This window comes from Desmodus rotundus, chromosome 8 (assembly GCF_022682495.2).
Source record: "Desmodus rotundus isolate HL8 chromosome 8, HLdesRot8A.1, whole genome shotgun sequence".
NCBI classification, from domain to species: Eukaryota; Metazoa; Chordata; class Mammalia; order Chiroptera; family Phyllostomidae; genus Desmodus; species Desmodus rotundus.
Window position 1 is genome coordinate 22,115,374 of NC_071394.1, and position 17,387 is coordinate 22,132,760.

At 36.8% G+C, this 17,387-nt stretch overlaps 1 protein-coding gene across 2 annotated transcripts in view; it reads left to right on the forward strand.

The window, feature by feature from the left end:
* Positions 1-17,387, forward strand: part of ANGPT1 (angiopoietin 1) — a 243,009-nt gene that overhangs the window by 155,912 nt on the left and 69,710 nt on the right. Inside the window, exon 4 of one of the 2 annotated variants that reach the window (XM_024572233.3) lies at positions 8,176-8,408. In XM_024572233.3, coding sequence (XP_024428001.1) covers positions 8,176-8,408 — 233 coding nt within the window. The remainder of the gene's footprint in view (positions 1-8,175; positions 8,409-17,387) is intronic. The other variant, XM_024572232.3, reaches the window with a different exon arrangement.

The window sequence follows — 17,387 nt, forward strand, 5'->3', positions numbered from 1 at the left end:
TGAAAAGATATTCCAGAAGAAGTTCTTCTGCCTCACTAGGATCTACAGGAAGGGAAATCAACATGCCACGTATACAAAGATGGAGCACTTGGGTTTCTTGATGCTTGTGGTGAATATACAGAGTGGGGATTAGGGGACTCTTTAGTAAGACCATCCAGAGTGAAGTGGACCGACACCTGTGCTGGTCACCCCAACCCAGTTTTAGCAAAGCTGTCTGCTGCCTTGCTACCTCATATCAGGTGAACAGCTGTGCCGGGTGTATTAACATAGTATATGCTTTACACTATGTTAATCCTTCAACGAAGTCTTCAAAGCACTCATTATTATTTCCATTCTACATACAAAGGAACTGAAGCTCACAGAGGTCAAGTAACTTGCCTATGACCAAACAGCTAGTGTATGGCAATGTTAGGGTTCAAGTGCATGATGATTCTCTGCCTTAATTATTACAAAAATATTTTTCCAACATGATGCAGCTTCAAGATTAATTGATGTGGTTGTCAAGTTATCCTCTTAACACAAACAAGTATAAATTTGAGGAAAGGAATAGGCCAGTTGTTTTTGGCATATTCCTACATAGATCATTATTTATTCCTCCTAATACTGGAGTAGAAAATATAAACTATTTATTTTACCTTAGGAATTCACTAAAGTTCTTTGACAAGTCTCATCTATCTTCTAGCTGGAGTTTATGGGAAGTTATTATGTTAATTAATTTTAAGTTATTGAAGTGTGTATAATTTCAAGATACTAAATTATACCTTATGAACAATGTATTGTGATGGCATAATAAAATATTGATATTTTTCATACTTAATCTGACCAAAGAAATGAAAAGTTAAATCACAGTCTTATTAATTAAAGCTGTCTTCCATTTGATAAATTCTTTAGAAAGTACTAAAGTAAAATATTTCTAACTTCTAGCGTAAAGTTAAGTTGGTGTTAGTTATATATATCAGAGATCAAGTAAAAGTATTTAAATTTAAACTACTCTATTCTATACATTATAAATGGAACACCTACGGATACTGATTGAATAGAACATTTTTTTCCTCTTGCATTTTTAAAAATGAATTTATATAAGTTTTTTCATTTAAGTTTTGTTAGCCTTACAGTATGAGACAGCTCTGAGTGGAACTGGAAATCCAGGGGCCTTAATTCTTTCCTTTCCCCGATTCTTCAAAGCTCATGAATGACTGTGGAGGCTGTCAATTTCATCTCCTAAATGTTTTTCCAATTTATCCCGTTATTTCTATTTCTACTATCTTTTAGCTCAACCTGTTAATTCTTGTCTTAGCCTTTGCAGTGACCTCTGTGCCTTAAGGCTTAACGTCTCTCAAACCTATCCCCCAGAGCACTGCCCAGCCTACTTTCTAAAACGCAAGTCAGATTACTCTCCCCTTCTGTTAGGTGCCACACACACTAATTCAGCCCAGCTTTTAACTCTCTAGACAGCACCTGCCCAACCCGCAAACGATGCTCCGTACTGCCTGAAGAAACTCAAGTTCTTCAGCAGAGCACGCACTCCATGATCGTCATAGTCCTAACTTACAGCCTTACTTCTACAGGCCTTCTGAACGTTTGCAAGGTCTGGTCTGATAGCTAAGAGCATGCACTCTGAGGCCAGCCTGCCTAAATTTCACTTTTCTCCGATCATGGTAAAGCCAACTCTGCCACATATTATCTGTGTGACTTTGAGCAAGTTACTTCACTCTCTGTGCTTTAGTTTCATAATTTGTGACATAGGGGTGACAAAAATAGTGAACGGGGTTGATGAAAGATTGAGTTAATGACTCTAAAGCACTGACAACAGTGCCTGACACACATAGTAAGTGTTCAATATGCTAGTTGTTAATGTCCCACTGAAAGCTTGATGTTATTTCAGATGTAGCTGATGTTTGACTTACTTGAAATGCCCTGTAGTTCTTTATTCAACTCACACATTTCTTCCCACACTGCAAAACTCAGGTATTACTGCAGACATGGCCCCTCCAAGACCCTTCTCCGACTCTGACACATAGACTTACTCATGACAACTTATGACACTGTACCTTGTTTTTGCCCCATTATACACTTATTCCATCACATTGTAGTGTGTGCATATGCGTGTGTTTATCTGTTTCTCTACTATTAGGTGTGAACTTCTGGAACACAGACACTATTTTATTTATCTTCGTCTTCATGCTTTTAGGCACAATTCTCCACAGAGAGGATATTTAGTATTTAATGCTTTCTGAATGGTGAATGAATGATGAACTGGTAAATATCCCAGTAACTCTATCCCAACAAATATATTTTCTATGTACACACACACACAAACACAGGCAGATGTGGCTGAAAAATATTTTTAATGAAAAACACAAATTATACAGTTTGCATTAAATATCATAAATATATTAATTGTCCTTCACATAGATAAAGCATAGATGATGTTTAACCACTATTCTGCATCCCCAAAAGCTCATTGCACGGAACCCCAAATTATTAGTCCACATTCTGAGGTTCACTAATTCAGCCCAATTTTTAAATCTCTAGAGAGCATCTTCCCAGACCACTCGAGATCCATAACTGCTTACTACATCTTTCTGATTAATAAACAAAGCAACACAAACTTGATCTAGATATTTAATTATACGGAAGTATAACAACTGAAAATCAAAGTCTCACTAATTCCATATCCTCTACCACTACCACCCCCCGCAAAAAATCATCAACAGATTAACAGTTCAGGGCTTCTTCTTCCAGACTTTTTCTATGAATACTAAGATATACATGTGTATAGAGAGTGTGCACACTTATGTGTGTTTTCACAAACACACCCCCTATACAATTGTACACATGTACATGTTTATATGAGAATGTATATAGACTGTAACTATTTTTAAATACTGATTTCATTTCTACTTCATAACCATTTATCAGGGATATATTACACATGTAACTATGTACAGCTATTCTTTATTCATTGCTATAGATGTGCTATAATTTTATATTCTCCACAAGCGTGCATGGGCTTGATAAGTTCTTCAAACCTTGCTAGCCATCTTAGTAATCTCTTCTACCTGAAAGGTTGGCTTGTACATCTATTCATATTTATGGCCATTTGCATTTCTTAATCTGCGACTAGCCTTATCTTTGCTTTATCAATTCATATAAGCTCTTTAATGAATATTGAAAGTTTTTCATGTATGTTGCAAATATTTTCTCTAATCTAGCATTTACTGTCCAGTCTATTTTTTAGAGACATATCACATTTTTATGTCATGAGCTGTATCTTTTTTTTTTTCTTCTTGGTTTCTGGCTTCTAAAACATATATAGCTTATTCTTATTTATCCCAAACTTTAAAACATTTCTTTACCAATGTTTACTTGTAGTAATCTACACTTCTGTCCTCATTTGAATTATAAAAATATTTAACTTCATATTTTGAGAGAAAATTTGCTGTGTACAAATATAAACTGAAAGTATAAATTTAACCTGAACTTACTATACTTTTATTTGAATGGGGAAAAGTCACTTTTTAAAATCATATTTGCAACACAAGTTGACATTTTACATATTACAAATAAAATTTAAGAATTGAAACATTGGTAAGTAGGCTCAGACAGATGAAAATGAGAAAATTTCTATATTTTTAACATCTTCCTCCTTGTTTAAGAGCTATATTTACACACATGGAGCTTAGGCAACTGTCACCACTGTGAATTCATTGGCTGCTATGTTAAGGACTCTATTGTGGGAAACAATTTGAAAGGGAGAGCTTTCTCTGTGAAAGCTTCAAGATGTGTTCAATGATTTGAACTATTTCCAACAAGATATGTTGGAGGAGGCAGACTATGGAATTGAGGGGAAAAACTTAACCAGAAACTTTAAGTGAGGCTTTGTATACACTCAGAAACTTTTGCTGAAGTTCAAGACCCATAGCATCTTGCTTACTTTATTCTTCATTAAAGTACACCTCTGCCTCAAACTAGACGTTAAGTGCCAACATTCTATATATGTCTCTTCTCAAAGTGTTTCCAGAAAGATGGGAAACAGGAAGTGTGGGGAATCCTGTGAGAAACTCGTCTTTGGATTTGTATCTCAGTTTGTGTAACAAGGTATACGTGCGGTTTCTTCCATTGTTGTTCCATGGAACACTAATTCTAAAAGATGCATCTTAACTAAAATTGTGTATGTAATCTAGGCTTCTCAGAAACTTGACAGTGGAAACCTTAACTAATAAAAATACTGAATGCACTCTAAAAAACTGTGCACTGGAGTTTGGAATCGGCATCCCGGTTTTGGATCATGCATATAAACCTAAACTTTTTGCCAAAGGCCATCATCCCAGAAAATATGGCTACTTTGCTCTTCTAATTTTAGGGCATTGGAGCTGTAATGTCCTTCAGACCAACCTTTACATATAGAGGTGTTTGTGCCTATGTAAGGTGGCCTCTCCCAACTGACCTGAATAGGGGAAATGAAGAGAACCAATCAAAGGCTTCAGGACAAAATGGGATATGATTGATCTGTTGAGTAAGAAAACCACATTTAATGGCAGAACTGTTAAGGCAGAGTGGTACTAAGAAAATATCAGTTGAGATTAAAAAGGAAACCTGACTTGGCCAAGACATTTGTTCTTTATTCATGTAAAAGAAAGATGGGTTGAAATATTGTGAGAGACAAACTCCCAGAATAACCAGATGGAGAGCAACAAATACTGAGGAGATGATGTTAAGATAATGCCTTGATTCTTTATAAAATATAACTGGGTGGAAGTAGGTAGAGATAATTTTATCCTAAATTAAAGAGATGAGACTCTAATGCTCATTTTCACCTCACTGGGATGTTGTGGGAAGCTTTCTAGTTTGACGAGTTAGAAGATGTGGCTTTTTATTTTGGCTCCGAATCAATATTTGCACAGTTTTGGACAAGGTTTTTAAATTCTTACCTATAAACTGGGGCTTATAATATCTACTCAGTCTATATCACTGTATTACTTTGTAAATCAAAGGACATAAAAGTTTTAAAATGCTACACAATTATAATGGTATATTGCAATGATGGAATTAATAAGTGGAGATAGCATATGAATTTTTCTGGCAAGAAAGTTTTGGATTCAAACCAGTTTAGAAAGAGTGGGGACAAAGGGCTGGCTTCCCAAGTAGATAATAACCAAGGGATGTGAAGAATCAAAGAAAATAGAATAGTTTTTTGGAAGCCAAATATGAAGAGAAGACAGGAGGGAGGGATGCATAGTGTCAAAAAAAAATAGAAGGGTAAAGGAGAGATCAGTCTTGCCTGAAGAAGTTTAAAAAGTGATCTTTAATATAAAGGATATACCTTATAAATAAAGTTAGTAGACAATTACTGGAGTAAAAATGTTATTAACGTGATTCCAAGTGAAGAAATGAGGTGAGAAAAATGATGAGAAGAGGTAAATAACTAGTAAGACTTGTCGTTCAGGGAAACACCGTGACAGATTTCCAACTTGCTTGTGGTGTTCATGCATGTTATTTTTTATGCATGTATTTTATTCCACATTCTGCAAGATGTCTGTGATGCAGAGAAGGCTTCTTACTTGCATGAGCAGCCCCTTCTTTACATGAATATCTGTTTTAAGATGACAGCTATGTTGATGTCTTTTGATACCTGTTAGTCATGGTGCATTAAAGGGTGTTTAGTAAATTATGAAAATTAATGTTCTTTCTAACATGCTAAGTGTATATTCCTTTTACTTAGAAAATGCAAGCATTTTCTTCCATAAACCATTGTCCAAAATTGTTTTCTTTGACACCAGGACTTCTTTAATGAACTTTCCAATCATAGCTCTTCTCAGAGTACCCTGAAAGACAAAACAAAACAGATGAAACTTTATTGACATCTCAGCTATGACCATCTTCATATGGTCTCTGGAAGAAGAAATGCATCAAAAGTGGAAAGTGAAAAAGCATTGCTTTCTTAAAGTATTATATCTGAAGTAGGAGTTTCTTACAGCTGCTGTTGTTTTATTTGAGGTTTTCTCTCTAAAAATAAATCCTGAGAATAGGAATAATAGTGCTGGTTTTTATTTGACATAGTGCTGAGAACACTATTGGCACTTAGAAAGTAATACATACAAGTTGTAACGATAGCACATTATTTTCTGAACCACAATGTTACCTACTGAGTAGGAAAAGTGAAAGGGCAATGCTCATCTTATTTCAGGAACAAAACAGTAACTCAGAATTTTTATCTAATAATATATGACTAGTAATGTATCCAAATTTTGATCTTTACATTGTCAATTTAATAGTTAATTCTGAGGTTTCTTGATGGTACACTATAACTTATGAATTTAAAAGACAATTTTTAATAAGTCAACTGACTCTGTGTTATGGACATCTTGTATCTTATCATTATCCTAGGGGAAACAAAAATAATTCAAAAGTAACCTGAGAATGAATTAGGCATCAGTTATGGTTAATTCTCAGATCTGAAGGCCAAATATTAATAGGCACAAAGAAAATCTCTTCTGACATCCACAGAAGTTCACTAATCACTTAACCCATGGATGGAATGAACTTTTGAACCAGTAGAGGTTTTTTATTTTGTTTGCATTTAACCACTAAGTTCTCCAGCAGCAAGTTACTGACACAGAAGAAAATGCTAAAGGGCTCTGAATCATACCTACTCCTTAGAGATACTGTCCCTCATCTTGCTCTGGCTTCCTTGCCTAAATTTTTCATTTCCAAAGAAAACATTTTAAAAGATATTAACGATCATCGCATTTCCCCCAAAGCACTATACCCTAGATCTATGCAAATTGAATTTGCTTAAGGATCAGTCAGGGCAGAGCTTCCCTTCACTGCTGGCGTCCTGCAGAATGAAAGCAACTCAAAATAGAGGCATAGTTTTTCTTGTCTTGCCCGAGTCACAGAGCTGCCCTTACTAGGTCTCAATGTGAAAGCTTCATATGTGAATCCAGGCACAGTACCAAAGGTGTACATTAATAGGCTCTTATACTCAGAAGCATCCAGGTGTTTTTCAGGCTTGGTTCAACAGGCCGCTTTCCTGCCACATTCTGGGCCACATTCTCTTGGAGAACAGACTTGCTGGCAAAGGTCTGGAATGCCCATGAGCACTTCTCTTCACACTTAATCGGCATAAAAGATAATCAGATATTCCAACTCGTCTCCCAGTGCATGGAGTTGGAAAATTTGGCTCTTCAAACATGCTCTATTCTTTATTATTTAAGTATTAAATTTAAAACACTCCCTGGTGTCCCTTTTATGAAAACTTATAGAAATGATTCAGAGCTATATTTCTCCAAGGTAAATTAAGTGCCCAGTCTGGTATGTTACATTTGAATAGCACCTTGTAAACTAACGACTGGTTGAACCTTCTGAAAACAGAACTGAGAAAAGTGAATAAGGGTTTCCTCTGAGGAATACCAGTACATTATACACTCTATAAAACGTAAATGCTTTTTATTTCCAGTCAGTTGCTAGGGCCCAAAAGTGCTTCTGCATTCACTATCATTTTTAATGTGCAATCTGCAAGGGGAGTATCCTTTGAAGCGCTCTGAGAGAAGGAAGGGTCTCGGTTGAAGACTGCATCACCCTGAGCAAAGCATCTCAAGTCCTTTTGTTACACCAGCCTGTGGTCTTCGTTTTTGAAACCATTTGTGCGGTGATTTGGGGATTTGTGATGCTTTTAGGCCTCATTGTGAAGCTTAGGTTGAGAGATAATATAAGGTAATGGTTATGATAGCAGACCAGGTATCAAAAATCCCAAGAAATCTAATTCATTGTGATTTAAATCATTGTGATTTTTACCTAGCTGCCTCTCTGGTCTTGTGGTTTCTGTGCTGAAATGCTGTTCCCTGACCCCGCAGAACTGTTGTGAAATTTAATCACTACTAATGCTTTAAAAATCCCAAATGAATGAAGCAAAGTACATATAAAATAGTTTCTACATTTTGTTCATACTTGTCCAAACTGTAGTTGTTTGGGTCCCAGTCATCCACCCTGGATATAAGATACACCCCCAGGATATAAATTATGTATGTGTATCCTGAGTCTATCACAAAAGACTCCTATGGTGAAATATCTACTTAAAATTTCTAACTTTAAATAAACTCAGGAACTAGTTGAATCATAATTTTGTATATAGCATTTTAAAAACTAAATCCTATCTTCATTTCCTTATAGTTTATTAGAACATAAAATCTTAGAATTGGAGGGAAAGCACAAGGAAGAGTTGGACACCTTGAAGGAAGAGAAGGAGACTCTCCAAGGCTTGGTTACTCGTCAAACCTACATAATCCAAGAACTAGGGAAACAGTTGAACAGAGCTACCACCAACAACAGTGTCCTTCAGAAGCAGCAGCTGGAGCTGACAGACACAGTGCATAACCTCGTCAACCTTTTCACTAAAGAAGGTGGTAAGAATTTCTTTCTCGTGTTGGGATAGTAAATATTTTATTTAATGTGAAGCAAGTAAATATTTAACATAACTTTCTATGTTGCATTGATTGCTGTGTGAAAGAAGCAAAACACCTTTATTTTTAGAAGCATTTTATGAAGTTTGCACTGACAATTTGTCGTATTTTTAACTTCAGAGTGTGTTTTCATAAGTTTGAATTCATGGATTCACAATATCTTTCTCAAAGAAACTTCTTATTCCTTCCTTCTTTCTTGGTCTTTTTAGCTTCAGATAGAATTTATGATACTGTCACAGACAAATATTTGGTGTTACGGTGTTAGACAGATACATAGGATAGGAATTAGCCAGTGTTAAAGATTAGTTCAGAATGACAGGGAGAGTTTCAGGAGGGTTCCCATTTTAAAACTAATATTAATTGTTTCTTTTGTGGATGGGAGAGGGAAGAGTTGCCTACAAAGAAAAGGAAATATAGTAGTTCCCAAAACTATTATGAGAGGAAAAGGTTTTGTTATTAAAAGTCTTTATTGAGACCTAGTAAGACTTTATACATAAAGTCCATATCACTAATGCTCAGCTCTGTGTGGCAAAGACCTTACCAGCGCATCTGGGCATGTGTATTCTGGGGTGTCTTTGTGACAGTGGAAATGCAGAATTTTAGTATCATTAGAGTATCTGGAGCCGTTTAAACACTGGAAAGACTGCAGGCGTGCGTCTCGTTAGAAAGCATTCTTCCGTGTGTTTATCCATCCACCTAACAATTACTGAATCAGTGCCCCAGTGTGTACTTATCCACTTCAAGCAGAACCTCTCCTGGGCCTCAGGAGAGCTCTTCAAAGTTGAGAGCTTAAGGTCATTTCTGTAGTTTTGCTTGCTAATCAGCCTTTCTCTGAGTGAAGATGGAATGGTAAAGGGCGATGAGTGAAAGAGAACACCACTTACCCCTGAAAGTTATGATTGTCATTAAGTGTGGCTTAGTGACCATCCAGGTAATGGTTCAGTGTGCATAAGCACGAGACATAAAGTGGAGGCTCCTTTAATTTAATGGTGGACTTGAGCAATATGAAAAATGAGCTCAATTCCATACTTTCAAGAACAGATATGAATGTAGAGGGCCACTCCACATTAAGTGATCCTGTTTTAAAGGCATTTTACATTTCTCTGCTATACTCCATTACCTTCAGTTATATCGCCTTTGGATAGTCAAAACAAGCCCTGAATAGTCTCTGTAAAGAATACTTTTTTTAAACAGTGAGTTCCCAGAGCTCCATTTGGGTGTGCTCAGAAATGTGACTGGGAAGGAAAAAACCTGCTAATGAGTCAGAGCCTGCCAAAACCTTGAGTTAGAGTCCACTGGAAGGAAAGCATGGTAGGATTTTGCCAGAGAATTTTAATAGAGCTCATGAGTATTTAGAAATTAAGTATTAATATGAGATGTATCTATTCTCATATTGAACTGAATACATTTGGGGAAAGATTGAAAACATATTTTTCTTATCATCCTGAGACTTAAAGCACATGGAGTTAAGTAGTTCTGGTTTTTTCCTGATAGAAATATCAAGCCCTGGTGATTCTCACAGAGCTCATATGTCTGCCTACTTATCATAATTTCACTTCTTCTCTAAGTATTTGTCTAATAAATGTGTCTTTAAACTTTTAGAAGCTGGGGGGTGACTTCAAAATTAAAATTCTTGGCTAGATTTAGAGTTTGGATGCGGCATCCGGCAACCAAACATCTGTTCAATTAGAGAAACATTTACTGAACAATTATGACCACACTTCTGGTAGATGCTACCCATTATACCCACTCAGGCTATGAGAAAATTAACTGTGTCTACTGCATCTATCCTATGATATAACATACTAAAAGTAATAGCAATGGGGGCAAAAATTGTCTAATACTTCGGGCCTCTAAATATTTATTTTAGTTTTAATGCTATAATCCTAAAATAAATTCTGATTGAACTACAGGACTTGCGGTCCTAATGTAGGCAGATTGCCCTGTTTCCCAAGGGGTTCTCTGCTCTCATAATAATAGATTTTATTTGCTTCTTGTTCATCTTTTTTCTTTAATCCCACACTTAATTATTCTAATTAAATATTTGGTCATTTAAGGACTCTTACGAGACTCAAAAATGGAAAGTTCCAAGATTTTCATTTTCTGTATATCTTTATTTTCACTGGCACCATTGTTCCTAGTTATGGTAAATTTAAAATTTTCAATGACTAATAGCATAATACTGGCTAAACATCAGTTACTAAAATTAACTTTTATTCTATTTCTAAAACACATAAGTAAAACTTTTGTGACCAAAACTTTATTTATCAAATGGATTTATTATTTAATCAAGATTATATGTAAATATTCTACTTTTAAATTTGAATATATGTAAGTATGCCTAAATCAGAACACCACAACTAATGCACTAGTTTCCCAAAATGTGGTTCAAACAGTAATCTTTGGAAAGTTTTCCCCAAAACATCATAAACTATCTTTTAATCCAAAAAGCAAAAGTTTTAATTGACCCTAAGGGTCCTCTAGTTCAAACTTGACTCACTTATTTATGGAGAAAACCTGAATGTAATACAAGGGAAGTGAAATTTTTTTTGAGTTTTCTCTGCCCTTGGCAACTAATTTAACCTTTAAGAAGCTGCTTCATCATTTATAAAGTCAGGAAAATCGGTCTACTTCACAGTGGTAGGGGAAGAATTAAATTAGATACTGCATATAAAAGCAAAGAGACTTTAGGTACTTCTTTCCCCTCTAAGTAACAAGATTCCATTAAACACAAATTTATTAAGTACTACCTATAAGTAAAATTGTTTTCGTGTAAAATGTCTGAATATGATGCTCTAGAGAATGTCTATTGTCATTCTAGCATTTTCTTTTAGCCTCAGTTTTCTTATCTCTAAAATGGGGTCATAATACATAACTGATGAGCTTGTAGTAAGAGTTAAAAGAGGTTTGTATAAACACTATCAATCCATAAGTAGTGCCTATCTATAGTTAGTTATGCGCTGCATAATGACGTTTCAGTCCACAATGGACCCCATATGACTGTGGTCACATAAGATTGTAATGGGGCTGAAACATTTCCATTGCCTAATGATGTTGCAGCCTTCTCATCATCATAGCACAACACATGGCTCATGTTTGTGGTGATGCTGGTGTAAAGAGACCTGCTGTGCTGCCAGTATATTATACCACGTACAATTATGTACATTACATAACACTTGATAATGACAATAAATAACTATGCTACTGGTTTTTGTATTTACTATACTGTACTCTTTATCATTAGTTGAGAGTATACTCTTTCTGCTTATAAAAAAGTTTGCTATAAAATAGTATATCATCTTATGGCAGCAGCAGCCCCATACAGCACGTGTTTATGGAGTCTCTTGATGGTATCATTTTCTTTTGTGCTTGATTTAAGCTCATGTTGTTTTATTTATCATATCCTGTAATCATACAAAATCCACTGCTGATGTTGCCAGTAAGAGACCTCACTGAATGACTGACATATAAATGAACTTAATAGTGAATAAGGACTACCACAGTGGAAAATGCGTGGTGCTCATTGCTTACCAGTCAGGCATGTCCTATTCTACCATAGCCTTGATCTTGAAAAACGAGAATAAAGGGACAGAAGCTACCAAAGGATCTACTACTTCATCGCAGGCAACAAGACTAACAAAAATTTTAAAAAGACCTATATCAGACGTGGAGAAACTTCTAATGACCTGGATTGAAGCATAATGACCAGACCCAGAAGCATATCTCTTTAAGCACTATGATAATCACAGCCAAAGCAACAAGTTTGTTGAAAGAAAAGGCTGGACCTGACTATGATGTTGAATTTATTGCTAGCTCTGGGTAGTTTAAACCATTCAAGAATCATTATTTATTACCTAATGTGCAAGTGAGTGGTGAGTCTGTGAGTGGTGATGCGAAGGCAGCTGAAGAATGTTTGGAAACTCCAGATAAGCTGATTGTGGAGGAAAATTACTTGCCAGAGCAAATACTCAATATGGATGAAATTTCCCTATTCTGAAAATGGGTGTATGAGAGGACTTTTATTCGTAAGGAGGCCAACCCAACCCCAGGCTTTATGCTAACAGTCTTGCTTGGGGGCAATGTTGCAGGCTACAAATTGGCACCCTTTGTGATAAGGCACAGTGAGAACCCCAGGGCCTTCAAGCACATCAATAAGCATGCATTCCCAGTGTACTATAGGGCATAAGAAGTCACACGTGACCCAGGTCCCCTTCCAAGCTGTCCTCTCGAACTGCTATGCCAGCCAAATGGAGAAGTACTGTTTGTAGAACAGCATACTTTTCAAGACTGTGCTTATTGTTGATGTTTCCAGACATTTTCCTTTTTATTGAGGATCTTTATTCCAATACCAAAGAGTTTTTTTTCTTTCTAAACACCACCTCTTTGATTCAACCAATGGTTCAAGGAATTATAGCAGCTTGTAAGGAGAACCTTTGCCCAGGCTACTGATGTAAGTGAGGAAGACACTGAGAAGACACCGGTGCAGTTGTGGAAGGATTACTACAGTTATGACTGCATCAAAGAGCTTGCTTGAGCTTGTGGTGATGTCATGAAAGAATGTATGAATGGCATCTGGAAGAGGACACTCAAAAGTCATCCATGACTTGAAAGGATGTGCCATGGATGAAGAGGTTGCAAAAATCAGTAGCTGTGGTTAAGATGGCAAACACTTTATCCTGGGTGTGGATGAGTATGACATCAAGGGTCTCCTAGAGGCAGCTCCTGAGGAATTGGCTAATGAGGAGCTGTTGGAACTGGACCAGAAATATAGTGACTAAAGAACAGGCAAGAGAAAAGGGAAACTGCAGGACAAGATGAAGAAGAACCCCAAAGAAATTCGCAGTGCAAGGTCTAGCAGAAGTCTTTGCAGACCTCAGCAAGCTTCTTAAGAAGTTTGAAAAAATGGACCTCAACACCAAAATGTTTTTATTATTGGGAGGAATGTTTATGGTACATTATCTGATTTGAAGCAAATGTATGATGAAAAAATGAAACAAATCAAACAATCCACTGTAGACATATTTCTGGAAAGAGTGACACATCCTCAAGAAGGGCCTCGGACAGGTCCTTCAGGAGGTGTCCAGAAGGAGGATGGTAGTTACGGGATGACGGCTCCATGCATGTCATTGGCTCCTGAAGAGCTTCCAGTGAGACAAGCTGTGGAGGTGGAAGACGGCGAGTGGCTGATGACCCTGACCATGTGTAGACACAGGTGCACTTGTGTCTTATTTTCAACAAGTAAGTTTAGAAGGAAAAGAGAAAAAAAACTTTTAAAATAGAAAAAAAGCTTATAAAAAGAATAAGAATATAAAGAAAGAAAATATTTTTGTACAGCTATACAATGTGTTTGTGTTTTCGACAGTTACTACAAAAGAGTTGAAAAGTTAAGTAAAATTTAGAAGTTTGCAAAGCTAAACAGTTATAGTAAACTAAGGTTAGTTTACTATTGAAGAAAGAAAAGTACTTTCTATAAATGTAGTGTACCCGACGCTCACAGTGTTTGTAGAGTCTGCAGTAGTGAAGAGTCACGTCCAAGGCCTTCACATTCCCTCACCACCCACTGATGCCCCAGCAACTTCCAGTCACCCGAGCTCCATTCGTAGTTAAGTGCCCTATACATGTGTACCATTTTAAAGCTTTTATACCATATTTTTACTGTATCTTTTCTGTGCTTAGATACATCTAGATACATGAATACTTACTATTGTCTTACAGTTGCTTGCAGTATTCATTACAGCAGCATGCTATACAGGTTTGTAGCCTAGGAGCAATAGGTTCTACCATTTAGCCTAAACGTGCAGTGTTCTACACCATCTAGTTTTGTGTAAATGCACTGCGTGATGATCACACAAAATATCCTAAGGACACATTTCACAGAAGGTGTCCCCCACGTTAAGCTATGTACGAATGTAAATGCTCAAAAATTATAGTTGTTTTTAATTTTATGCTAGCTGCAGTACTGATAACTAACTAAACTTATATGATAAAAGCATTCTTAGGAAGTGTTGGCTAGAAATTTATCTTTCCCCAAATATGTGTTTGCTCCAGGAACTATAAATCTATCTTGCATGTAGGGAGTATTTTTGTTTAGTTTTACTGAATTTCTCCTACCGAAACAACTATGTCACTTAAGCTAAGTACAGTTTACATGCACTTTTTCTGAAACAATTCATCAGTCTTGTTTTTGTTTCGAACAGACAATAGGAGTGTCTTCAGTAAACAATCATTTCAAACTGAATTGCAAACTGTAAGACTTGTGGTAACATTTACTTCTGTCTAAGCTCTGGTGGCCGACATTTGGTCACACTTATTCTTGGGAACATTGCCTCATTAACGAAGTATTGCCTATCGCCCCCAGTGCTACCACAGAGACAAAGCTCAGCTCATTGCCTCATGCTTTTGGCAACTCACAGCTAATGCGGGAATTAAATAGTTTAAATTGATAATGACATGGAAATGAGGTTTGGACTTCTTTGGAGGAGGATAATGACTGTCAAACATTCACCAGGCATCTATGCTCAGAGGTGATTAACACATCATCGTTTATGTTGAGCACACACAAGGCAGACATCTGATCACGGATTTAATTACTAACAAAGCATTTTAAAAAAGAAGAAACCATTTTAAAAAGAAAATGGCATTTAGACTCCATCATAAAATTATGTGAGCTGATTCTTTTACCGTCCAAATCAGCTCAGAGCATACTCTTGTTATACCAAGATATGATTCAGAAATTTATCCATTCATTCAAAAAATAGTTAGACAGTGAATGTTCTGTTTCAGATTTCCTACTGGGGATAAGGATATACATCCATTTTTATTCACCAAATATCTGCTGAGTTCCTAAACATGCCAGATACTGTTCAGAACAGTGGGAAGAGAGAAAAGACATAATTTAGTCTTTGGTTTCAATGAAACTAGAATTTGGTGGGGAGAAAGGTAAACAGTTATATCCTGTAACTGTTTGCTAGAGGTGAAGCCAGGTGCCAGGGCACTAGCAAAACACACACAAGAGGAACACTAAAATCATGGCAGAGACAGAAGGATGAGGGCAGATTCCAACATCTGCAGAGGCTTCTAAAGGATTTTTTTAAATGCTTATTAGGATTCAGGCATTGCTTAAGCTTTGTGTATTAATTTAGTTTGTCTTCACAACAACAGTATGAAGAAACTGCTATTGTTAGTCCAATTTTGTACATTTTACAGGGAACTCGAGTAGTTTGCCAAGGTTACATAGCTGGAAAAGGTTGATCCAGGATTAAAACATAGGCACAGTGGCTTTTATGGGGAGATAATAACTAATTCTTCAAAATGAAGAAAGCAGAGTATCTCAGAGTTCAAACGACGTAGATATTTGCCAGGAGTTATGGGAGCAGGGTGGGCATTGGGGAGATACAGAGACTAACCCTCAGAATCAAAGGTGGGCGAGCAGTGAAAGGTAAAGTTAGAGAGATGCACTGAGGGAGAACAAGGAAGTTGCATTTTTTCCCTTAAAGCAATAGTCATTGTCAATATATAAGGACAACGGTGACATTGGCATTGTAGAAAATTTACCCGTCACAAAGTAGGAAGAATGTATCGGACAGTTGACTGGCTAGAAGCAGAGGAATAAGATGGGTCTTTTTGTCATTATTAAAATATTAGCAAGTACTTAGAGAGTACAAGCCGATGTTCTGAGCGCTTTACATATCTTAACTCAATTAATTCTACTAACAACTTTATAAGCTAGGTGTTATTATATTGACTTGTATGACAGATAAGGAAACTACGCACAGAGAAGTAAACAGTTGCTAAGTATCACACTGCTAGCAAGCTGAGATTTGAGCCCTGAGAGTCTGGTTTTGGAGTCTGTTAATGGACAACATTAAACACTGTTCTATGATGGGGAGGAAAGGTACAGCTTTTCATCAGATTCTCAAAAGACTCTCCTAGGAGAGGAATAATGAGGTCAGGATCAAATAGTAGCAAATGGAAAGGCAGGCAGATGGGGAATTTGTGAACTCAGAATTAGAATCAATAAGAAATAATGACTTATTGGAAGTAGAGTTAAACATAACTTCCTAGTCTGAGGTTTGAGTAACTGAGGGGATGTTGGTGACATTCTTTAAAGTCAGCAATGTGTAAAGAAAAACAAGTTTAAGGGGGAAAGATAATGAGTTTAGCATGGGGCACATTGACTGAGGTAACTGTGGGACAATTGAAATCTATAAGGCAGAGGAATAGGAATGTGAAATTCAGGAGCAAAGTCTGGATGGCCATACATACATGGGAGTCTCCTCAGAGGAGACAAGCGGTAGAGCCCCGCAGCAAATGAAGCCATTGGAGGTACATGTAAAGCACAATTCAATCAGTGGAGGTTATGGGTCCATTTCAGAGTCTGATAAAAACCAGCTACCTTTCTTTCCCACCTTGTGCATGTACCCACACGCATGTTTATGTACAGTTTCCGAGAATTGACATACTAAGAGTATGAACCCTTATCAAAATAATAACAATGTAAAATCAAAGATGGGAAATTTGGAGTGCTTTAAGGGGCAGATAAACAGAGTCCAAAGAGAAAAGCAAATTAGGGAGAAAAGCTAGTGGCGAGCAGTGTTATAGCAGGGAAAAAAATGCTGTCGCGGAAGGTCTCTTTTAGTGCAAATAACCAGAAAGTCAAGTTAGGAAAAAACATACTGGGAACTGAATTTTGGGACTGGGATGACCTTCTGTAGAGAGCGTTTGGGTGAAGTATGGGGCTCAATTGCATAGGTCGAAGACCGGAATGAGTAAGAGGAAGTGAAAGTAGAGAATCTTGTCTACCCACATCCCAGAAACTTGCATGTGAAGGGACAGATAATAGTTTTGGCTAGGAAGGCACACAAGGTAGAGAGGACTAAAAGAAACTTAAAAATACATACCGAGACATGAGCACGTTTATAT